General features: G+C 39.6%; 3 protein-coding genes across 6 annotated transcripts; 1 reads left to right on the top strand and 2 right to left on the bottom strand.

The window, feature by feature from the left end:
- Positions 1-4: 4 nt before the first annotated feature.
- LOC106151995 (single-pass membrane and coiled-coil domain-containing protein 4 homolog) lies at positions 5-1,728 on the bottom strand. The gene is made up of 2 exons (XM_086996643.1): positions 1,553-1,728; positions 5-1,108 (listed from the first exon to the last, which is right to left on the bottom strand). Exon 2 carries the CDS (start codon positions 1,061-1,063, stop codon positions 887-889), a length of 177 nt encoding a protein of 58 aa, XP_086852769.1. The 5' UTR covers positions 1,064-1,108; positions 1,553-1,728; the 3' UTR covers positions 5-886.
- On the top strand, positions 1,662-16,557 carry LOC106151994 (uncharacterized). 4 transcript variants are annotated; one of them, XM_086996638.1, is made up of 24 exons: positions 1,662-1,755; positions 2,192-2,294; positions 2,485-2,580; positions 3,049-3,153; positions 3,493-3,632; positions 3,881-3,981; positions 4,307-4,404; positions 5,023-5,163; positions 5,514-5,597; positions 5,855-5,954; positions 6,503-6,778; positions 7,406-7,522; positions 7,858-8,129; positions 8,265-8,374; positions 8,508-8,614; positions 8,929-9,417; positions 9,719-11,112; positions 11,631-11,727; positions 12,051-14,437; positions 14,581-14,854; positions 15,130-15,333; positions 15,647-15,770; positions 15,914-16,013; positions 16,137-16,557. In XM_086996638.1, the coding sequence occupies exons 2-24, from the start codon at positions 2,193-2,195 to the stop codon at positions 16,185-16,187; spliced, it is 6,969 nt and encodes a 2,322-aa protein (XP_086852764.1). In that variant the 5' UTR covers positions 1,662-1,755; position 2,192; the 3' UTR covers positions 16,188-16,557. The 4 variants fall into 4 exon arrangements, with proteins under 4 accessions (XP_086852764.1, XP_086852763.1, XP_013380901.2 ...); XM_086996637.1 differs by having other exon boundaries at positions 9,719-11,118; XM_013525447.2 differs by having other exon boundaries at positions 9,719-11,292.
- Positions 16,558-18,543: 1,986 nt separating this feature from the next.
- LOC106165062 (fibrinogen C domain-containing protein 1) lies at positions 18,544-22,776 on the bottom strand. The gene is made up of 6 exons (XM_086998149.1): positions 22,605-22,776; positions 20,899-21,116; positions 20,575-20,708; positions 20,197-20,293; positions 19,408-19,572; positions 18,544-18,915 (listed from the first exon to the last, which is right to left on the bottom strand). Exons 1-6 carry the CDS (start codon positions 22,664-22,666, stop codon positions 18,638-18,640), a joined length of 954 nt encoding a protein of 317 aa, XP_086854275.1. The 5' UTR covers positions 22,667-22,776; the 3' UTR covers positions 18,544-18,637.
- Positions 22,777-23,695: the final 919 nt, after the last annotated feature.

Genomic DNA, 23,695 nt, shown 5'->3' with positions numbered 1-23,695 from the left:
AGTGTAGAATATGTAACTCAAGTAATGTTTTTTTATTTTCTGAATAACAATGATATTATCATATTGTATTTCCTCTAACATATCAACAATAACAGTCTGCAGCAAGGTCCATATCCAAGAGAAATCAGATGGTATAGTTTATTGCCAATGGCTCTTCTGATCTTACAGTATATTTTTATTATGTGAAGGTACTGGCAATGGAAGACATATAACTGCCTCTTTCATGTGTTAAAATTCACTTGAAACCTACTGAACAGTCTTAACATATTGTAATATCAAGGATGTTACTAGTCAAAAAGTTTAATATGAAAGGTGAAACAGACTAGTGTTGAGTGCTAAGCATTTCTAAAAGGTAGATGGCTGCCTATAATTTGAAGTAGGCAGGCAAAAAAACTTCATTAAATCATTGTAAATTGCACTGCATTCATCTGTTCTGTTGCTGAGACCATTAAAAATAATTGGTGGCAAAACATCAAAAATAACTATGATATTATGCGATCCACCTCCCAGGAATGAAAGAAATAAGAAAAAAATGAATTTTGATCCTAAAAATTCAATATTTCCTGTCAACAAATTTTTACTGGTTGCCAATATACTAGTACTGTATGTGTTTAGAAGTCTTCTCCTCTACTATCGGGTACTTTTTCCATCCTCATCTCCAGTTTTTTTTTTTTTTTTTTTTTTTTTTTTCAAATAGTTAAGAGTAGAAAAATCTGAATATGAAAATATATGCAAGGCACAGCTGTTAAGGAAAAATTAGGAAGCCCTTGTACATTTAACAAAGTCAGAATGGTTTAGGTATAACAGTTGTAAGCGTAAGCTTTGGTCCTTAAATTTCCTGTTCTTTTGAATTGGGAACAACACAAATCTTCTGCCATCTTTCTCTTCAGTTTTGAATCTTTGGTCTTGTATTAACATATACATACAAAGCAATCAGAGTCGCTATTGTGAAGAACACTGGAAGCACAACTGTGTATATCCTTTCCTTATTCTTTAAATTGTCCATTCTTCTTTCTCTCTTTTCTTTCTTGTTCTCTTTCACTTTCCCTTTTAGCTGCCTCATCTTTGTAGCTGTCTCCCTTGTAAATCAAGCTGGAAATTATTTTATCTGTAAAAGTAACAAAGACCTTCTAGAGACCTATTGCTGCTATCACTCTACAATAGACTGTGCCAGTAGTGTGTGATTTCTTTTAGCCAAATCAAGGAGTTCTAGTTTGTTGGAACTCCTTGGATGCATCAAGCACAGATATAATGTATGTATGCCTACATGGATCGAATTCAATGTTAAATAATAATGATAGTAACAATAAATGAAAAAATGTCATTCGTATATATATCAAGTAAAACTCGAAGACAGGTCTCACATTAAAATCACCCCAGCACTCTACTTTTGTCGTGCCCTTCTTTCAGCGTTACGTGTTCAACAAAGTGTGAAATTAGCAAAAATTCGGACGCATACTTAATATAAAGATAGAAAATCATCCCACGACATAAATGCTGCAAAAATATAACATATAACTATTATTATAAACAAGCTAATGTTCTTTCTTACCTCAAAGTAACTCAATGAAATTAAAAAATAAACGCAGGCCTTAACAGAGAGGAGCAACGTCAGCAAATCCCACAAGCAAAAGAAAGGCTGTCTGCTCACCGGAAGTAAACATGACTTATGTCGTAACAGATGTCGTAAACTGGAACGGCGACCGCCATTTTTGAATACACACAGCGTTGAGATTGTTACAGCTGGTCAAAAAGGTACACATTTCATTACTTGCTGCATTTAATTTGTCCATCTGAGTAATGTGTTTAAAACTCATTTTGTTTACATTGAATTTATATTTCTTAATCAAAATCAGCATGCAATTCCGAAAGTTTACAGCCAATAGCTATCATTTCATTAAAATACTGTCCGTAAACATTGTGACATTGTTGATGTTTTGACAGTGTGAACTTCCACTTCTTCGGCACTTACTGTAGAATGAGGTTCTAGTGAAAGTTGTAATGGCGTGTATCTTATGCTGATAATGATCGCTCGTTATCAGTAGCAGTCTATGGAGTCAGTTTTGAGAGAAAGGGTAAATGTTTTGAATTTTTTGATTGCCTAGTCGTAGAAATTCTATTGATTAAAAAATATAGAAGTATTTTGAGTTACTGATTCATTGTTAATATTTCATCCCCCAACACATTGTAGGATGTCAAAGAGTAAAGTGTCCCGATACAGACTCAGTCCTAATGAAGTGGACCAGTTGGTGAAGGAAGAGAAACAGAAAAGGAGAATAGCAAGAATAGTGCAGGTAATTGTACTGAAAATAATGGTATTATGATAAAAAATCAGAGAGCTTTTTATTTTAAAAATGATTTGATTAAATTGTCTCCTTTAACTTTTATTACTTTAAATTTTTAATTAATCTTTGTAGTTTTTAATTTTATATACATGTAACATTTATAATCAGGCATGATTTTACAATTGATATTCTGTTCCAGGTCCGAGAGCAAGCCAAAGCTGATGCAGCCAAAGTAAGACAGGCTGTCAAAGATGCCAGAGCAAAAGAGTTGCAGAAACTTGCCGAAGAAATAATGGTATGTTTTTCTACTCTTACTCAAAAAGAAACGGGGGATCTGCCATTTATCAATAATATTTTCATAGATGTGCTTATGACCTGCAACAAACATAAGAAGAAATGGAGATCAGCCGTCCATCTTTTTAGTTTAGATTTAGAATTTTGTTGTGCTCACATGTTCTATTATTTTGATGAATTTAAAGGAAATGGGCTTTTTCTAAAAGAAAATTCATTTGTCATCTCCTCTAGAAATTTATTATGAAAAAAAAGTTTCTTGAATACAGCTCCATTTGCTGAAGTGATGCCAGTCACTTGAGTGTTCTATAAATGATGTATTGTATACATATGGTGTTGACACTGTACGCAGGATATAACAGTGGGTCTTCTTCCTCTCTTTTTTTTTCTAACACATCACCACATTGAAAATGAGCATTCAACTCGGCTACAGTAATAAATTTCTATTTACTTTTCCATTCATTTCATCCAGGCTGAATATGAGAAAGAAAAAGCAGAAAAAATCCATGAGCTGGAGACGCTGTATGAGAACTGTTTGAAGACCATAGGGGAAGGCCACAGGGAGGCCGAGCAGTTTGTGAGTGTTGAAACACCAGGATTGAGGTTATAGATTTTGAAGTATACAGTCTTTGGTATATCAGTCCTGTATATTTTGATTTTCCTGTTCTGATGTAATGTGGATACTGGATTTCACTATCATAGTGTTTAGTTTAACATCATTTGTAGTAAGTATATATTTGAAAAGTTGATATTTACTTTCAAACCTAGAGTGTGGTTGGTTTACCATAATTATTGTAAAATGAGGGCCTTGAGTTCATTTGGTAGAATTTTTTGACAGGTTCAGTTTTCACGAGTCCTGTCTTTCACTTTTCAAAAAGTAACATATCACAAATTGTTGAGTGTTGTTATTATTTAGGATGACAAAGCAGAGGAAGTGTACATCAAGCTGCGTGAAGACACCAAGATGGCCGACATGAGACACAAGAAAGCACTGGCCAAAGTGAAACGTGACAAAGCTTTGAAAGATCAGGAAGAGAACAAGTATATAGTGGCAAGGTAACATGTGGAATTTATAATTATTTACTATAAACAAATATTGCACTGTGAGGCCAATATTTTTTTAGTTATAAGAAAAGAATATATTTATTTATTCATTTTTATATATATAATCATTTTAGGAAAGTAGTCTGTTACTACTCGGTAATTTTTTTTTTTTTTTTTTTTTTTTGTCTGTTAATTGAAATATAAATTTATTGCTTTGAAATAAAGATATATTTATTAATTTATATTGTGTTTGTATTCAGACAACTAGCCCTAGAGCAGGAGAGAGTGAGAGCGGCCATGATAGCCAGTCTTCCCCCTCCTCCCCCAGACCCTCTGGTACTACAACTGGACACTACTAAAGGTGAGAGTTGGGATTCTGCTGCTGTCACACACATGCACGCACGCACGCACGCACGCACGCACGCACACACGCACGCACGCACACACAGACATTTGCTATCAAGCTCGTAAGAGTAACAGATTCCTCTTACAGAAAAATGTACAAGGTCCAATCCAGTTATATTTGTTCTTGTAATTTTGATATAAATAAATTCTGATTCAGTCTAATGATTTTATAATGAACGTTTTTGGAATCCATAACTGAGCCATCAGAATATTCAAATGGTAGTTAGATATATAATTGCAGTACCAATATGTATATACCTATGTGGCATCTCTATCTCCAGTGAAACCAGTCCAGTTGACAGATGTGGATGCTTTCTCCACCACTCATTACCACCTCCAGGAGGACTATATAGTAGACAGAGCAGACAGAGAGGAATGGGTGAGTGAACTTAATATAATGTTTTCTCTACTACCACCTCCAGGAGGACTATATAGTAGACAGAGCAGACAGAGAGGAATGGGTGAGTGAACTTAATATAATGTTTTCTCTACTACCACCTCCAGGAGGACTATATAGTAGACAGAGCAGACAGAGAGGAATGGGTGAGTGAACTTAATATAATGTTTTCTCCACTACCACCTCCAGGAAGACTACATAGTAGACAGAGCAGACAGAGAGGAATGGGTGAGGAGCTGCTGGTATTAAATGTATCTTCATTATATGATAATTGAGCCAGAAATTTTCTTTTTCTGTTGTGGTAATTCATTGAAGTGGTATAATTGTTTTTTCCTCTGTGAAGGTTCACTGTTTGTGAAGAACACACTGGTAATCCTGGATATCCTTTTTTGTGTGCAGTTAATATACAGTGGATAATTATTTTTTTTATTTCATTTTTTTATTAATATTCACATATTAAACCATTATTTTCAATGGTTACATGCTGCCTTCAGTTAAAATGATATAATTTTTTTCATAATGTTAATTTTGAACCCCTGAACACAGTAAGAGTAACTTCAAACTGTAGCAGTTATCTGAACTATATTACGTAAATTTTAGGGAGATGCAAAAGCAGCTGCCACAGAGGAAGCAGAGAGGATTGCAGAACAGCAGCTGAAAGATCTGCGCTCCAACCAGGAACAGACGGAGAAGGCTAGACTTAGACATCAACATGCTGTGCAGCAGGAGGTTCTCAAAGAAGTAGGAGGCCGAGAAAACAGGCATTCTTAGCATATTTTAATATGGATACGTTTTCTTGAATTCTTTAGTCTTCTTTGGGGGAAAACAGCTCTTTTGCTCTCATTGGAACTGCTTCAGTTTGCAGTTTCTTAAAATTTTGTATCAAATCAAATTCTGAAACTTGATCAAATTCCATAATGAGCAGACATTTTGGGCTCAATCTGAAACTACAATGAACCATAAGTTTTTTTTCCAATGAAAAAAATCGTCTTGACATTTGCAAATATTCAATCTATTATTAGTTGACTCCAAACAACAGATGGAAAAAAGATTATTTGATGGCTTAAGTAAAGGATTTTGTGCCATTTCAGGACTACAAGAATCTGTTGGTTCACCTGGCTGAGCTGGAGAGAGCAGATATACTGAAGAGACAACATCTGGTGGCCAATATCCCAGTAAGGAGATTGAATTTGTTTAATTTAAATAGAAAAAAACTTAAAGTCTATATTACTTGTTTATTTTATTTAAGCTAAGATTTTTTTTAAAAAACCAACACTAATTTCAGCAAAGTTTAAGAAGTTGCCACAAACTATGATGAAAATCACCCACTTCTGTTTTTCTAGATTGACATCTGTTACTTAATATCTGATTTTAAAGAGAACCTGTTTTTAAATTAGAGCCTACTGTCAACTTCATTGTTCACATTTTGTAGAAGAAAATCTTCCTCCCACCCAGCAAGAGACTTGAAGAGAAGACAGACAAGCAGGGAGGGCTGGAGAGGGCCTTTGAAGACATGTACCTGGCTGAAACAGGTGAACTCTAGTGGGAGACTCGTCTGCTGTTACACACGCAAGCACGCATGCACACACATATAGATAAAAAAACAAAAATTAAGAGAAAAATTAAGACTGTATCAGAATGGCAAATTATTCAATACCATGTATCAAAGTTTGTTCAAGTTTAGTTTTCTGTAAACTATTTTGACCAGTAGATTAATTTTTCTGGTAGATTTTACTCAGTTGGTGATGTCTAACCCTTAAACTGGATCAGAATCAGAATAATGCCAGGCACACAGTGATTTATTGCTCTGGTACTGTATACAAGACTTAGACTGCATTCCCAGAGATTTAGATCGATCCATCTGCATTGACCAAACTCCCTGGGGGTTCAGGCTAAATTGCTGTCAGCCAAGCGCACACGGTAGTTAATTACCCCCTTACAGCTTTTAGTAGGCGGGACAGACATTTAAGCCGGCTAAGCTGACAGTTATCTAGTGAAACTCCCCACAGGGTAAGATCGATCTAAAATCTGTGGGAATGGGGTCTTAGACTTGACTTATTTTGACATTACATATTTGCAGACTACACAGGGGACGTGACCTTGGCTCTGGACCCCCACCCCCCACCTGACACCCCCTCCACCACTGCCAGCCTGGATTTATCAGAGGTGGAAGAAGGACCCAAGACCTACCCCAGACTGCAGCCTACTCAGACAGGCCCCGAGGCCTACCCCAGGTCCAGGGTCACTCCTCCACAGTCTTACCCCAGGCCACAGGCTGCTGCTTCCAGGGTACCTGCTCTACAAGATGTCACCAATGTCCCTCTAGCAGAAAAAATGAGTCGGGATCAGAAAAATGGTAATAACTATGCTGGGGTAGCGCTAACAATTTTTTTTCGCTTAGCCAAATCACCACATTTTTGTCATTTTGTTACCAAAATGGTTATAATTTGGCTAAAACATGTCAAATCAAGCCCTTTTTCTTTAGCCAATTTAAGTCAATTTTAGCATTTGGCTAAATTGGCGAGTGTTAGCGTTATCCCAGCTATGTCGTCATTTTATTTTAGTATATTTATTTATTTATTTATTTATTTATTTATTTATTTTTTTTTTTTTTTTTTTTGGGGGGGGGGTCTATCTTTGCCTACATTTTCCCTCATGTCTGTTAGTTCAGTTTTGATGTTTATGAAAATGACATGTAGGCGCCTTAACTTTGTGCTTATTATAAATAAGAAGGGAAAAAAATAAATGTTAATAAAAAGAACGATTTCTGCTTTTCGTTAGATAAACCTGCTGGACAGAAACATACTGCTGATGTTTTAGTTCTTTGTGCATTGAAAATACCTTGCATGAATAACCCATTACAAACTGTCTGTAAAAGACAGTCATCTTCTTCAGCTTGGATATCCTTGAGAACACTGGAAAGATGGGGCATAATCTTTAATGCATGTTGATCTTTTGAACCTTTCTTTTTCTCCATATTCAGAAAGCATGTTGAAAAAGCTGATGGAAAAGATCAAAAGTCAGAGGGACTCCTGGAAGACCAGAGCAGACCTGCCAGAACCAGACTCTGAGACACTCAGAAAACCTCTGAAGACATCAGGTAGGTGTCTTTCCTGCAACAGGCAACTGATGATTTAACATATTGGCAAAGTTGACATATATTTTCGAACTTTAGGAATAAATGTCAGTTATTTACTCTGGCTGATATCTGGAAGTCAAAATATAAACTGAAGGCAAAAGTCAGCAGTTGTCCTATTTTATATTGTAATGCTTTAATGTCAGCTGTCCACATTGATTTCAAGTTGCAACATTTCTGTCATCAGATGTTGTCATCTGATTGATGATATGCTATTGTCTTGAGTTCTTTGGTAAATCATGTCCTAAGAAAACAGTGGAAGTACAGTATTAAATAACAGAATGGTGTATTTTCCCCAGAATCCTCTAGCTCAGGTGTCACCTCAACGGCCACCCTATCCCAGCATACCATCACCAGCAACTCATCTGAAGATGGAGCCACTGGTCCTCAGCCACACACTGACGTAGGTGGCTTGGATGTGCCAAAGCAAACAGATATGGATGTTCCTGAATTTCAAGAGGAGCCTATCCTGGCTGGCAGTCCAGAAACACTGCGTCATCCACTGGAGGAAGCAGCCAGAATGCGTGCACATGCGGCACGGCAGAGGGCGGAGGTAGAAGCGAAGCAGCAGGTAGCAATAGTCCTGAGATGTTTAATTTGCACCAGTTTATCAGTTCTGTGTGCTAAAAAAACTGTAGGTGGTTTTTGTTTAACAAAAAACATTGTTATTTCTTGTGTGCATCTTTGTCATGTTAAATTGTTCCAGGTTCCAGCAACAGCACCACCTATGGCTGATAAGGAAGTGCCAACAGAATTGATAGCCGAGACCAACAGAAAAATGAAGGAAGAAGCTGCACAACAGCAAGAACATCTGAGGTAAAATAATCCACTGAGAATAAATGTAGACTTTTTATATAAACTTTCGTCAGAAAGGGGGATACTTTATGTTCCCAATGCTATCTTTTTAATTAGTTGTCCATTTGAAGAAATGTTCACTTCATTTTTACAGGCAACAAAGACTGCAACTGGAGCAGTATATCAGAGAAATAGAAGAGAGGAAGCAGCAGCTGGAAGATAGAAGAAAACACTTGGAGGAGAGAGAAGGAATTGAAACCGGTATATATGTAGTTTTATTGTCATTTTAAGAATAATAAATAAGCTGGGATTTGAATTTTCTTAGTGTGTTTAACTGCAAATTATGTTCATAGTTGGTGTTGATTATATTAAGTACTTAACTGATGGGATAATTGCCAGAATGTTTTTGGTCTTTAGTTCTTCAAGACAACTACAGAGAATTGGCTGGCCAAAAGCAGAAACAAAAGCCAGTAAATAACAAAATTGTACAGAATTTAATTGATCTAGGTTCAGTGTAACTGGTCTTGAGTGTGGGCCCAATGTAATAGATGAGAATTTGTCTTTTTGTTCATCAGAGCCAACACCAGCCCAGTCAACACCAGCCCAGCCAACACCTGCCCAGCCAACACCAGCCAAACCAACACCAGCCAAACCAACACCAACTGACCCTAAAACACAGGGAGCTGAAGACAGAAGAAGCCCTGCAGGTTATGAAGCTTACAGGTACACAGATACAACTGGGGATGTCGGGGCACAACCATCACCTCAACCTCTTCAACCACCTGGTGGCCTTCCACAACCAGATCAACCACTTGGCGAAGACCAGACCTCTTCAGACAAGGAGGAAAAGCCACAGTCAGACAAACAGCCACCTACCAGTGGACTGAGCAGTGCCCCAACTTACCTGCCTTCCCTTTATGCTGATAGGAGTGAGGAGCAGGTGGGAAAGATCAGAGATTATCAGAGGCAGCTGTTGGAGAGGCATGCGCAGGGCAGGGCTGAGTTAGAGGCCCAGAGAGGGGCACTGGAGAGGAGACGTGAGGCCCTGATGGGGAAGAATCCAGGTGAACTAAATTTGAACAAAATTGAGTGATTTCTTGTCCATGTTTTGTCAGTAAAGAATTTTTTTTAAATCCTGAAACTGAGTTCTGTTAGTGTTAGAAAGCTAAATTTTGTGTGAAACAAAAACAAGTTGACAGACCACCAGGTTACAGATGGTGGTGTTTGTTTTCTAGGTTGTTTATGACACAAGTGGTTTATTTTTAAAACCAAAACATGAGGACATAGACCTTAGAGAGATGCTCGAACTATTATGTTCACAAATTTCATCATGTCAAATTTTTTACTGGTGTGGATTATTTGCAGGACTTGGATTCAGAGATATTGAGACCAAGGGAAAAGGTCAGCAGCCTCCGGTATCTTCTCAAGTCCCTCCCTCTTCTACTGTAACCAGGCAACCACCTGTGAGCCAGCCAATTGAAAAGCAGTATCCAAGTGTGTCTTCAGCCTCAATCCCTCCCATTTCTGCTGTAACCAGGCAACCAGTAATGAGTCAGCCAATGGAAGAAAAACATATCCAAGTCCCTGTGTCACATCAACAGCAACAAGAAGAGCAGTCACCAAAACAACAGAAAGAAATACACCAGCTCCAGCAGGAAAGATTACGTCAGCAGCAACAGCTGATCCAACAACAACAACAGTTGAAAGAGCAGCAACGACTGTTGGAGTTGAGGAAACAGGAGCAAGAGAAACTCCAGCAGCAGCAGTTTCTTAAAGCAAGACAGCCAGAAGAGCCACAGCAGCAGCAACCTCTCCAAATGCCTTGGCAGCCTGGATATCAGCTCCCACCCCCTTCTCTGCTCCCCAGGTCAGAGGCAGTGCCGTTCGGCCAGGGTGTTGTGTACAACAGGCAGACAGGGGAGCTGATCCAGACGGCAGCTCTCAGCTCACAGGGGACAGGAGATGAGGAGGAGGAGGAGGGGAGCAGCTCAGAGTGGAGCAGTGGCCGCCAGATGGCACAGCAAGTACCCTCTCCCACATGGAGACAAGGTGATCAGAACCCTAGGCTGGAACACCTGAAGCAACAGCTGGAGGCCATCAGAGCAGAGAGAGAGAGGGTGTTACTCCGCCAGCAGCAGTCAGAGGAACAGCTACGCCAGCAAAGGGAAAGGTACCAGCGTCTTTTCCCTAACAGTGCACAGAAGCTGACACCTGAAGAGCCCATGCAGCCTGACCATGTCCCAGATGAAGATTGGCCTGGTTTGGGTCCAGTTCACAGATCTAGTATGCTTGGTGAAAGGACGCTTGGAGGGCAGGGTGAAAGGTCACTCAGTTATGGCATTGAGCAGAGGTCAAGTCTGCAAGGTGAAAGGTCACTGGAAGACCAAGGTGAAAGGTCACCAGAAGGTCAAGTTGAAGGTCAGGTGTATAGACATTCCAAAGTGAGAGGACCACCTCCAGTAGTGAAGAGGGTTGGTTTCACGGAGGATTCCATGGCTCACGAGTTGAGCACCATACAAGAGGTGGATACTCCAAGGAGTGTGAAGTCTGGAAGCGGGAGTGTCCTGGGCTCACCTTTGACCCCTCAAGGTTATCCTCCCACATCTCAAGGTCATCCCTTCAGATCTCAAGGTCAGTGGGTGCCTGGGGTCAGCACAGTGATGCCAGGGCCTCAGAGTCCTGTAGACAGGCAATATCAGCAGTGGGGCAGTCTACCAGCAGGAGGCGCTGATTTACAACAACAAGATGAGCCCATCCAGGTACAGGTAACTAAGTCCGATGGGAGAAGTCCCCCAGCTCCCCCAAGGTTTCTCTCCCAAGGTGCAGGTGCCCTGTCTGCTGTGGCTCCAGTGAGTCATGGAGTTCCAGCTGAGGCTGGAGAGCTGCCTTTGTATTCAACTGATGTTGGGAGAGGAGTGCTGTTGTATCCTGACGCTAGGGTAATTCTGTTGAAGCAGAACACTACTGAATCATAATTTGATTGCAGTAGGTGCATGGCTTGTATATGCTGTAATATGCTGTGCAAACCCATGTGTTGTTATGCCAATGTTTTGTTACTTAATATTTGGCATGCAGTAATTGCTCTTATTAAAAAAAAAACTTAAATTAATTTTCTCCACTGAAGATATTTCTGAAAAGTTATTTGAATCTGTGTAAGATTGTATATTGTTGTGAGTGTCTGAAAATGATAAGTCAAGAAAGTGTAAAAAAATACAATGTTTACAGTAATTGTTGAACCATCTTCCAATAAGTATTAATAGATGGACTTTGTTAACAGCCTCAGGTGCCAGAGCACCCCCAGGGTGTGACCAGGGGAGTAGACCATAGTGGACGGCCAGGGTCAGTGTCCAGCAATGAGAACACCATTTCTACAGGTACATTTTTACATTTCTACAGGTTTTATTACATACATAATTCTAGAGATACCTAGTTATTGATGAAAAGGGGTCATGCTCATTTAGACAAACATTAAAGAGCAATTGTCAGTATTGGGTATTGACAATTATTTTCTTGGAGGTCTTTGTCCATTTTTTCAATGAGATTTTGATGCACAGTTTATACAAACTTCAACCCCAAAGAAAGGAACTTGTTCTCATTTCAAGTGTGCCCCTCCTGTTGATTTTCAAAAACATGCAAAGTGAAAGCTATTGGCATAAAAACTGATTTTCAACAGATTGAGCATTTGTTTCTGTTCCAGGACCTGTGAGCAGTGAAGAAAATCTTCTGACTGACCCACAACAAGAGTTTCACAGACAAGACGAAAGTTACAACACCCTGGCCCCCCTGAAACCTGACTCCTCACCTGGCTCTCTCAGCACACTGTCACAACAGTACACTAGGGGGCAGGATGTGACACCAGCCAAGACAGACCAGTCCCCAGGTTCAGAAGGATCAAAATTTGGTGTGAATAGAAGGGAAATTGAGGGGGCTGATAATAGGCTCTATCACCAACAGCCTTTCCCAGGCGCATCTCCTAACTATGAATTAGACAGTTACAAACAGTTTGTAAGCGGTGTTCACAAGCCCTCTGCAGCCGATGTGTCGTATTCCCAGTATAGGGACAAACATGGCAGTCCACAAGGAGCTGATGTCGCACATGCACAGTATGATGATAAATACAGTGGTGGCCTACAAGTACAGCCTGGCTTGCCACAGTTTCCGTATGGTAATTCTGTGGGCAGTGGGACGTATGGTGCCCCACAAGGCAGACTTGGTTCAGAACCAGCACTGCCTGACTCTCCTCATTACCCACAGTATAGTGGACCAGAACAAGGGGGAGGGTACAGTGAGACATGGGGACGGTGGGGGGACTTTCCAAGAACAGAAAACGGTGCCGTTCCTGCCACTGTGGCTCCCACTGGAGGCGTGTCCTCTGACACTGAACCTGCCATGGTTGGGGCATATGGAGGTGCTGGAGTCATGCCCTCTCTCCCACAGTACCACCAGTCTGGCCTTAGACCCTCCTTTTCTCCCACAATTGGAGGCAGGTCTGCCTTGGAAGAAAGAGAGGTAGTGGACAGCAGCAGTCTCAGCTATTACCCCATCACCCCTTCTGTGGACTCTGGTGGTATGGATCTGACCAGAGGTCAAGGCCAAGGTCAAGGTCGTGATGACTCTCAGCACAGCAGGAGCTATGACGTGTATCATGCCCAGATGGAAATGTCCAGAACACAGTCCACGTCTTTCCCCTTTTTAAAAAAGGGTTTTTATCCAAGTGTAGACTCTTCTTTTGATCCTGGGATTCCTTCTGTTAAAGAAGGCATTGTCTCTGGCGAGCTGAAACCTCTGGCAGCTGAACACTCCCTCACATCTGATTTAAGTGGTCTTGTGCCTCCAAACAAAGCGGCCATTGTGCCTGATGCAAATCTTGTGCAATTGTTCAGCACCAAGGACAACTTGGTATTGCATGGGACACAGGGAATGGGAAAACCAGGTGGTAAAAATGCATCTTTCCTCAGCGATGTCAGCCAGCATCCTCTGACCAGTGACATATCAGAGGCAAGTCAGTACCCATTGTCAGGCTTCCAAGAGGAGCCGTCAGTGTACATGCAAGACGATCCCAGTCCTGCCGCAGGAAGTCACACCCCAGGTCACAGAGTGCACAGTGAGCCAGAACCACAGACTGTGGACTGGACACAGCTACAGCAGCAGAATACAGGCTTTGGCAGTTTAAGCCCAGTACATGCAGAGTTCGAAGAGATTGGGCAAAGTTCCAGAGGCATTGTTTGGTCACCAGGTGGAGACAGTGATTTGTATCCACCAGAGGGCAACAGAAGTTTCACCTCACCAAGAGGAGCTATGCTTCCTCTTAGAACCGTCTCACTGCCAGAGCAGTCCATGTCCACTATGGTCAGTGACTTTAGCCACCGTTCCCTCAGCCAGCATTCCTTGACCGGCATGGACGATACTGACCAGTTCACCACAGCTGGAGAACACAGAAGGGAAGCTGAACCTGTCAGTGTGATACCAAGTCAGTCCGAACTGCTACTACTGCAGGAAGGGTATTCACCAGGGGCTTTGATCATTGGTACCCAGGAACAGAGAGATTTAAGTTCTAATAACAACAACAGCAATATTGAGCAAGGTGTGAGGGAACTCTTTACTGAAACATGTCCTCCTACTTCAGTCTCATTGGAGCCATCACAGGTTAATACTATGACAGCTGTTGACGGCAGGAGTGACCAATGGAACGTCTTTTCTAAGTCAGAAAGATCATCTGCAGCGGAAAATATGGATGATAGGTACCAACAACTCCTGTTGCAGGCAAGAGAGTTAAACCAGCAACTCAGACAACAGTTGGGAACAGAAGAGACTGATGACCTTGACCAAAAGGCCAGTGACCTTGACCCAGAAGAGAATTCTGCCTCCACAGATAGAAGAACCGATGAAGAAGCACCAGCAGAAAGGAGAGTTTCAGAGAAGTACGAGGCACTGGTGGAAGAAGCCAGACTCTTGAAGAACAAACTACTGGCTGACATGAGGCATGATGGACGAGGGTCAGTAACGTCCAGTCAGGACACGTCCATCTGGTCAAGTCATCCACAGGATGGCCAGGAGAAGCCTGGAGCATGGCATAGCTTGGAGGTGAGTTGAGGAATGGGGATTGAGAAAGAAGGGGATGCTAACACACTCTCTCTCTCACATACACACACACACGCACACACACACCCTAGATAACAAGTTTTTTTTTTTTAGCAGGATAATATTTCCTCATCCTCTGGTTTCAGGAGATGACTGGTATATCAGAGGAGCCGGATCTGACTCTGGTGTCCCTCGTGTCTGAACCCGCCACTGCTGACTCCTCCGTGCATCTGGACCAATCACTCAGCATGGAGGATTCACTGCGGTCCTTCCAGCAACATGAGATGAGAATAGCCTCAGCTGAAGCAACTCCTGGGCAAGGTGGGGTAAGAAGAGATGGGTTGGAGATTATACCCCCAGCAGAGGGTGGTGGAGCTGGGTTGGAGGGTTCATCATCCTGTCCGATAAGGGCAGTGGAAGGTATGTATATCATACACACTCATACTTTCTGTGCAAGATTTCAGCAGGGAAGTCAGAATATAAACCCCATATCCTCTTCAGTGCTTTTCCCCTTTAACATTGAATTTGTTTCAATTATCATGTTGAATGTCATGACAAAGTGGCATTTAAGCAAATTCTGTCTCCCTCAATAGAAGGGCTCCTGGTTATTATGTGTCAATTTCTACTAGAAATGTGGTTTTCTGTGAAAGCTCTCGATTCCATCTCAATGTAAAGATGTGTTTCTACCATTGCAGAAACTAACCGAGACCGCAGAGAGGCTTCGCTACAGGAAGCCTTTGCCAGAAAGAGGCCAGATTTTGCACAGAAGTCCAAGGAGAGGCTGCAAGCTATCGAGAGTAAAAAAGATGCCAAAGCGCTGACAGGGGGCCCCACTGCAGCAAGGAATGCCCAGCTTGCCAAGACAGTCTCAAGCTGGAAGAAATTGCGTAGTGCTAAAGGTACAGTCGTAATGACTCGATCTTTAAAAAATTATCAGTCTTTCAGGAGCATATTTTTGTAATAATTTAAATATATATTTATTCCTATGTAGCATTTGTGGTGCCTTAACTACATAAAATAGAACTATAGAGTAGCCAGTTTTTCAATTTTGTTGCTTCCACTCAATAGGGAGGTTGTAATTTTAATAATGTATGGCTTTAAAAAATCAGTATCTGTAAAATTTACAATTTTCCCCCATTTTTTTTTTTTTCTTTTTTTTAATTTCATGATTATTTTTATAACTGGTTTTAGTATTATTATTCATAATTTCAGCCAGTGAAAAGCAGCAGTCACCCGTCCAGAGCCTAAAGCCCAGTGAGGGCAGGGTCCAGGTGGTCACTAAGAGTACCACTGACCGCCAACAAGACGTCAAGGCAATGTATGACAGGAACAGAAGGTTGGTTCATTTTTCATTTAATTGGGAACTCTGGCTTTTTCACTTATTTAATGAGTTTTCCCCATTGAATTTTTTTTTTAAATAATTTTTTTAGTCCGATTTGTTTACCGCATATGATTCATGTTTGTTATTTATACTGACAGACTGTATGAAGGACTGGAAGAGGTGAAACAGAAGAAAGCGGAGAAGGAAAGAGAGGACCAGAGGAGAGTTAACAGACAAAGAGCCAAAGAATTCCAGAAAGTAAGAAGTGAGATTTCTTGGTCAAATTTACTAATTTTTGTCAGTGAGAAAGAAGTGCATATCCTAAATCCTGTCTTTGATTAAGAATAATTGCAAAATATATTTAATTTTCTTCCAATGCAGAAAACGCTGGCAAAAATAAGGAAAAAAGAAGGCGACAGCAGCAAAGAGTGAAAGGTTATTGCACTGGTGTTCAGAAACTTGTCACTGACACGTGGCAGACGCTGATAGACAGCCGAACCTGAGGGTCAGGGTTCAAGGCCACGTTGTTTGAAACAATGACTGACAAGAAAACAAAACCCTAGGGCAAGTCATCAGAGACCTGGTTGGCTGGAGGCCTGTTGCCCGAGGCCTGTCCTTGCTATTCATGGGAAATGGTCAACAGGGAATGTGATCACAGAGAACGTGAAAGCTCCTCTGGGGCAGGCTTCAGGGGTAAAAATGAGGCCGAAACTTTTGGAATTGAAATTTTTGTCTTACTCATTTTTAGGTGAATTTGTAGTAACTAAAGTTTAATAAAAATAAAGTTACTATTGCTCTTTAACTGTAGTCGTTTCTTCCTTGTTGACATGCAGATGCAAGCTTGAATAAAGTTTACCACTCCGACCACAGACTCATTTACCTAGTAGATTATGTGGTTTCTCTGTACATTGTACTGAGAATTCTACATTTTTCCCTGTCGATTTAAAGGTATAGTCTGGTGCACATCTTCGTTACTGGCAAACACTGATAAATTCAAAACTCTCAACACAAATGCCTTTCTGCTGTCATTTTTTTTTTTAACTTTTCTTGGAAGCGACGGGTTTTCATTGGAGCCGGTATGAATCAACACGAAATTCGATTGTTTTACTTGAATGTCATTAAACGTACTTACTAGTCACAAAACCAGCATTACATTGGGTACCAGGAAAGGTCATCATCTTGTTATTTAACAATTTCTACTGTCTCCCGGGTTTGGTATTCAAATGAAATCTTTATCACAGAATAGTGTAGAACAGTTTCATTAGCTATGTTATTGTAATAGACTTGTGAAGATTCTTTTGTCTATAGCTATTTATATTAGTTTGATCAAGGAGTTATATCTGTTATAACTCCTTGGTTTGATCTTACCATCCAGTATCCAGATGAAATATTGGATGGTAAGATCAAACTAATATAAATAGCTATAGACAAAAAAAAGAATCTTCACAAGTCTATTTATCACAGAAGAATTTCATCAGCTGTGTTATGTTAAAACCTGGATAGCTTCATGCCCCAATGAAGATGCTCTGTTAGACATCGAAATATTGCAGGTAAGCTATTTCAATATTAAGCTGTTGATTGAAGACAAAGTAACTTTATTCTTTGAAATCTTTATCAACATCACGACCTACGGAAACGGTATCGTGTTACCCATAAGAGTTTGCTGTTAGAGCGAGGAGATAATGTATTGACGGTGTACGTTTACAACATAGATGGTATTTTACGGCGTTTAAATCTCGGGTGATGTTTGTGGTTAGGTTGACAGTACAGAAAATACATTAGCAGTCCTTAAAAGACATGAAAAATGTGGTTGGTAGGGAGGGGGTAAAATTGATCTACCCTCCCTCCCTCCCCTTTTGACCAAACTTTTCAGAGAAGAAAAAAGGTCAAATGTTGAATCAACGAATGTAAAAAATTAAAGTTTGTGGTTAAACGCGTTAAATGAATTCATTCTGATGTATAGTTTAAAAAGAAAAGTGTGGACTAAAATGCTACTTTCAGCTTTCAAAGGTATAATTCCGGTCAAGGCAGAGGAGAGGACAGCACCCCATTGAAATGAGAATTTTTAAAAATCTAATATTTTGTCTATTTATTAGGTCCCTTATCTGTTAGCCATGTGGTGATGTTAAGAAATTGTTAAAAATGTTGTAAAGCAAATGACGCACACTTTCGACAATTACAAAACAATTAAAACAGAATTAAATGTGTAGGAAGTTATCGAGTGCAATGTAAATGTCTTAAAGTGTCAACGAGTGTAGAGACTGTTCTCGAAGCAAGAAAGGGTGGAACATTTCAGAGTCAGATATAGTTGGATCTTATTGGTTAATTTTTCTATCCATTTGCACGTTTTTAACAACACGTAAAACTCATGCATACTCGAGTTGGACAAGATCCAAAATGAGTAATTCGGGAAATATTTTAAATAATAAGCAAGTCTCATTTAAATTACTAAAATTAGGAAATTTTGAATAGAGTTTTGTAATATGACAATGGGAAATTCTTTGGGAAAATAGAATATAAATACTTGTAGATTCTGTAAAAGAGTGAGTCGGTGAATAAACGTTTCAAAGCTCCAGACTGCTGTCGTCATTCCTCATTATAACAATGTTAAGAAATCCAATCTACATCTCTTTGACTGAGACACCCCATAAGTTACATATCATGATACATGTCCACCTGAACTGTTATCAACAGATACCGGTAGTTCTTTTTTTCTCAAGCGTACATTGGCCAAAATTATGAATGAAATGAATAAGAATATATTAAAATTAACAATAAAATTCAAAAACTGAATACCTAACAATTTATTTGTGTTTCTTTTTCTCTTACATAACTTCAAGAGAATATATTAGTTCTGCTTATGATAAAGATGCGAGCACTGCCTAGCCACTACTGCTAGAAGCAGCTTTGAAGCCGACAGGACGAACTTTCATCTCCGTTGTCTTCAGGGAGTGTTTGTATCCTTTAAATGCATACCAGTTGACGCCATCAGCAAACGAGCTGTGATCACCCAGGTGGTACAGGCCGTTCAGATTGGAATGGTGACAATTGGAATACCACCAAGCTCCTTTGAATTTCTGTGCACAATTAACTCCATCTGCATCGTTATCTTTGTCCTTTGTGGTGAAAGCATTACCCTTGTGCTGACTAAGGGAATCCCCTAAATTCATAAAATTCAAATTAAAAATCACAATAAAAAGAATGGTATTTGAAATATTGTGTGAACTCTTTTCAAACAAGACCACCGTGGCTGAGTAACGTACATTCGATTATCAGCCCCTACATAAGATCGCACACAGTACATGGCTGGCCCAGTGAAACTTTTGCTTGCGATGAATGCCGAAGTGCGTGCGGCTGGCTCGGTACACGTTCACGTAAAGATGTGTTAAACGTACGCGTGTGGCTATACAAATGTAGTTGTGTACCCAATAAAAACTCTTAAACCGTAAAAAAATTAAAAACAGAATTTGAGCAGATTTCTCATATGTATAAGTTCTTCATACAGAAACCAAGAATAGAGATCCAAGTGCATTACATGAAAAAAGTTACAATATAGGTAAAGGTATATACATTATCCTCTAAATCGCCTCTTTGTTGGTTAATATGCTTACAGCAAGACTTCCAAAACAAATTACAGAGGTTAAGTGTCTACCTGCGTTTCCAGAGTAAGTCCCAAGAGTCAACTGGTACTTGGCTCTCTCCGACGCGATAGCGAAGTGGTCGTAATTGGCGTAACGCCTAATGCCATTGGCGTCTTCCAAGTCAACACGCAGCTCGTACCGTCTTTGGTTGGTGATGACATTAATAAAGTCATTCCCTGTGGAAAAATGGATTGTTATTATTGTTTTAATCCCCTTATTGACTCTCTTATCCATTCATCAAATAGCAGAGAAATACATTTCTTTAAAATGACGATAAAGCGCAACATATTTTGGCATATAAAGAGGCAGTGGCGGATTTAGAGGAGGGGGGGGTCAGGTGGGTCCTGACCCCCCTTCAATTTCTGAAAAAAAAATCACACCAATGGTCCCATCTTGAAATTATAATTTTGACTAGAATCATAGTTCTAAACCGTATCAAATGGCACCATTCGCCCTTTAAAGGACCATTTTTCGGGGTCCTTAAACGGCCCCGAACCCCACTCTAAGTAGGGGAGGGTCGGCTTCGAATCAGCAGACCCCCCCGCCCCTTCAAATAATCCTGGATCCGCCCCTGAGATGCATGAATCACACAGTATTAACAGTATTAACTTTGCAGCGACGATTGTTCAAGGTGTATATTGTAGTATTTTAATTCCTATGGTAATTCATGAATGCATGTAGGGTGGAATACAACTGGTACAGATCATGATATTTTCAATGCAATTTTGACACTCATATGGCATTCGTTTTCAATCTTCAACATTCCTAACACAATACTTAATGAAGAGTAAGAATATTACCTAACCAGTGTTCTCCATTCAGATTTCCAAACCCATCCTTATAAGACTGCCAGCCACGGTAGAAATCCACGGAACCGTCCATGCGCTTCTGGAACAGCTTAAAAATATAAAATATATCATTATTGTTCAACGGCAGAAAAGACACATTTAACGGTAAATATGAAATATTCATCATTTTGACAATTATAAGTGTTTTGAGACTGAAGGTTTGGGATGCATGTACATATACATTCATTAAATTGCATCTCACACACAAAAGAAATTTCGAGACCAAAAAACTAAAAGTCTAAAATCAACCAAAATATTTGAAAAAGAGTAGGCCTACTGTCTCTCATTTGAAGTATATTGATTTATTATAGCTATTGAGTAAAATCTTACCGTCCATCCTCCTCCGTCAGTGGTCATGTCACAGTAGACGTTAAATGCGTTCGGGCTGTTATCTGGTGTTATGGTATACACCCCGTTCAACTTCACGCCTTTCATGTACAATTCAGCGCAGTCCCGGCCAGCTGCTGTAAGAAGAAGAGACACATTCCGTTAAATTCATACTATCTCCGTCATATTCCTACGCCATTTCAGTGAATAGAGTTATTTCTAAAAGAGGACATTTATTTTCTAAAAGACGGCTGCAAAAGTTTACATAAATATAAATGTTATTTATATGCAATATTGAATTTAATTGCTGTACAAAATGCAACCCACCGCCTTGATTTTCTGCGGTGAAGTTTGCAAATTTGACCTGTAAAGTTGTTGTCGCCTGTAGAAGCTTAGCATATTTGTCCACCAGATCATCGAATCTGCTTTCCAACTTTTTATTGTCCTGCTTCAGGTCATTCAGGCCGTTCTTCAGGATGTCCAGGAGGGTGGATGTTACTGAACACTTGGACTGTGATGTGGCCTGTACATTCCTAGGTTTGATACTAAAAAAAAAACAACTGATTTTGAATGGCAGACATCATCTCTACCTGTTCTGGGATTTCTACAAGATACTGATAACTGTTCACTTTATCAGTCATGCAAATGTGTTCACTCACTCATGTGAAACATAAGACCACATCTACTGCACATCACACACTGCTACTTGACTCTGAAAGAAGAAGGACATGGCTCTCCTGCTATGACTTTATAGACTCCACAATTAAGTAAGTGTCTAAGTTTGCTTTAATTTATGAATTTATGAGAATTATTGTTTTAAACTTTATTTGTATTTGTTATATTGTTTTTAAATTTTAGTGACCGGCTTATCGGCTTATCTGCTTATTGGCTAATCCACTACAAACTGAAAACTAAAAGCCAGCCGAGTTCAAAAGGAGTTTCTATCTATCCCAACACGCTACCTAACAGTTCACCATTATACCCGTGTAGTGTTCTTTTCAAACTAGAATACGTTAAAATGAACTATGGGCAATTTTGTTGTAAGCAGCTGTCGTCCTGCTTATTCGATGAAAAGTTTCAAAGTAACGTTTTATGAACTGGACATTATATGACAAAATTGCATTCTGAAACGCTTCAACATGATAATTATATTTCTTCACGAGGGAAATTCAACTTTCTTATATTCACGATGAACCCATTTTGAAACATGTAAAAGCAGAGACACCATATTATTATTATAGTGAAGCTAGGCGTGTAAAACTGATAATGATTTTCATCAAGCTTATTTATCTTGGCTTTCACAACGTGCGTTTCGTGGGCCGGTTTTACCCTGAATTGAAAATGATGCAAGTTAGGCATTCTAGTGGAATGTTTCCACTGCACCTTTTGCTAAATGTTATAGTTTAAATCCAAAAATGGTTCACCAATAATAACAATGATAACAGTTATAATAAAGAATGCATTTACCATACGGTTTTTCCCATAAATTTTCCAGTCGATATTATTTGTGTTTTTTTTTTTTTAACTCCTGGAGCTCTAAGACTATTCAAAATTTCACACAATAATATGAAGGTATATTCCTAAAAAAATGTTGTGCTAAAACTGTCGCTTTAACATTGTGAACTATCTTTACTTCTTTTAATCCATCCAAGTGGCTGATATGGTTAATGAATCAGTATAAACACGTACAATGAAGGCTGGCATGCCTGGCTTTATCTCCTGACAACTCCATACTTAGATATTTACGAATCAACTCAGCGACTGCCCTTATCTAAGACCATCACTGTGGTTTGTGTGAATGAGAAATGGGCAACAGTGGGCTTGGGCTTGATAGAGCTTTTGAGTTAAAAGTGTTTATGGCAATCAGTAGGACCCACAAGTGTCGCAGCTGTACCTTAACTAGTATGCCAAACAAACCTACGTTAAACAAAATTTAGGTAAATGCTAATTAAGGATGTTAACATTATGTCCCTCGTTTTGTAAAAAAAGAATATTTTCAGTAATAAATGACAGAGTGCAGTAGGCCTACTTACTCACGAATTCCAAGTGTAGCGTCAACAAGACAAAGTAAAATAACAGCGGAACTCAACTCCATTGCTCCTCACGGTGTTAAAACGCTAAAGAAGAACGCACATCTAATCCTGTCAGCAATATTTAAGAGTCATCAAGTCACGCGGCGTGCGTTATTTTCATTTGACACTCCTGAATGAATCAAAACAGTCATTGCGCATGCGCGAGTTTCCGAGAAATCCGCTGTGATTCAGAAATGGGGAGCGGTATTACGCCTCTCACTAAGATAGCCGCAGATCCAAGAGGTCTAAAAACGAGGATCAAACTCCATGTCATTATCAAAGCAAAAAATAAATGTTTATGTAACCGTAGTAGAAGTAACAACACTGTGTAATTGAAACAAACTCTCTCTCTCTCTCTCTCTCTCTCTCTCTCTCTCTCTCTCTCTCTCTCTCTCTCTCTCTCTCTCTATATATATATATATAGGGGAGAGCGGGGTTGGTTGGAACACTTTTCACCTTTTTTGCGATATCTCAGCAGTCAAAGCTTTGGGGACAAAAATAAAAACACTGATAGGAGATAATTATATGCCGCACTCATCTATGAAATAAAACATCAAGTAGGTGTTTTTATTTTAGAGTAATAAATACTCAAAGTTGCCTCTTAAAACGTTCCATCTCACCCCAACCGCGGGGTAAGTTGGAACAGTCAGTGGGGTGAGTTGGAACAAGAGGGCGAGTTGGAACGCTTGCATATAAATTCAAAGTATAATTCATTTTAAGAGTAGGTTTATCTATATTAATTTCCCAACAAGAACGTATTACATTGTATTCGTATCTCCATAGTTTGTAAGCATTTTTTAGGTTTACAATTAGCTTTCAAATAGTCTTTTCGATATATAAACCATATCCAGTTACACTTCATTTCATAATGATAACAAAAGTGGTGTAGTTTAAGAGAAAAGAAATTGAATATCACATAACCTATCAACAACAGTATGTTAGACCTGCAAATGAAAACTGTATCTCTTTCAACTAGACCTCAGAATCAAAATCGCATTTCTGACATATGCACACTCGGTCACACTTAATTAGTACAGTCTTCATGTGACCAC

This window comes from Lingula anatina, chromosome 10 (genome assembly GCF_051362555.1).
Source record: "Lingula anatina isolate TDL-2025a chromosome 10, LinAna3.0, whole genome shotgun sequence".
NCBI classification, from domain to species: Eukaryota; Metazoa; Brachiopoda; class Lingulata; order Lingulida; family Lingulidae; genus Lingula; species Lingula anatina.
Note: the sequence above shows the minus strand (reverse complement) of the source record. Positions and strands in the feature narration are given on the sequence as shown.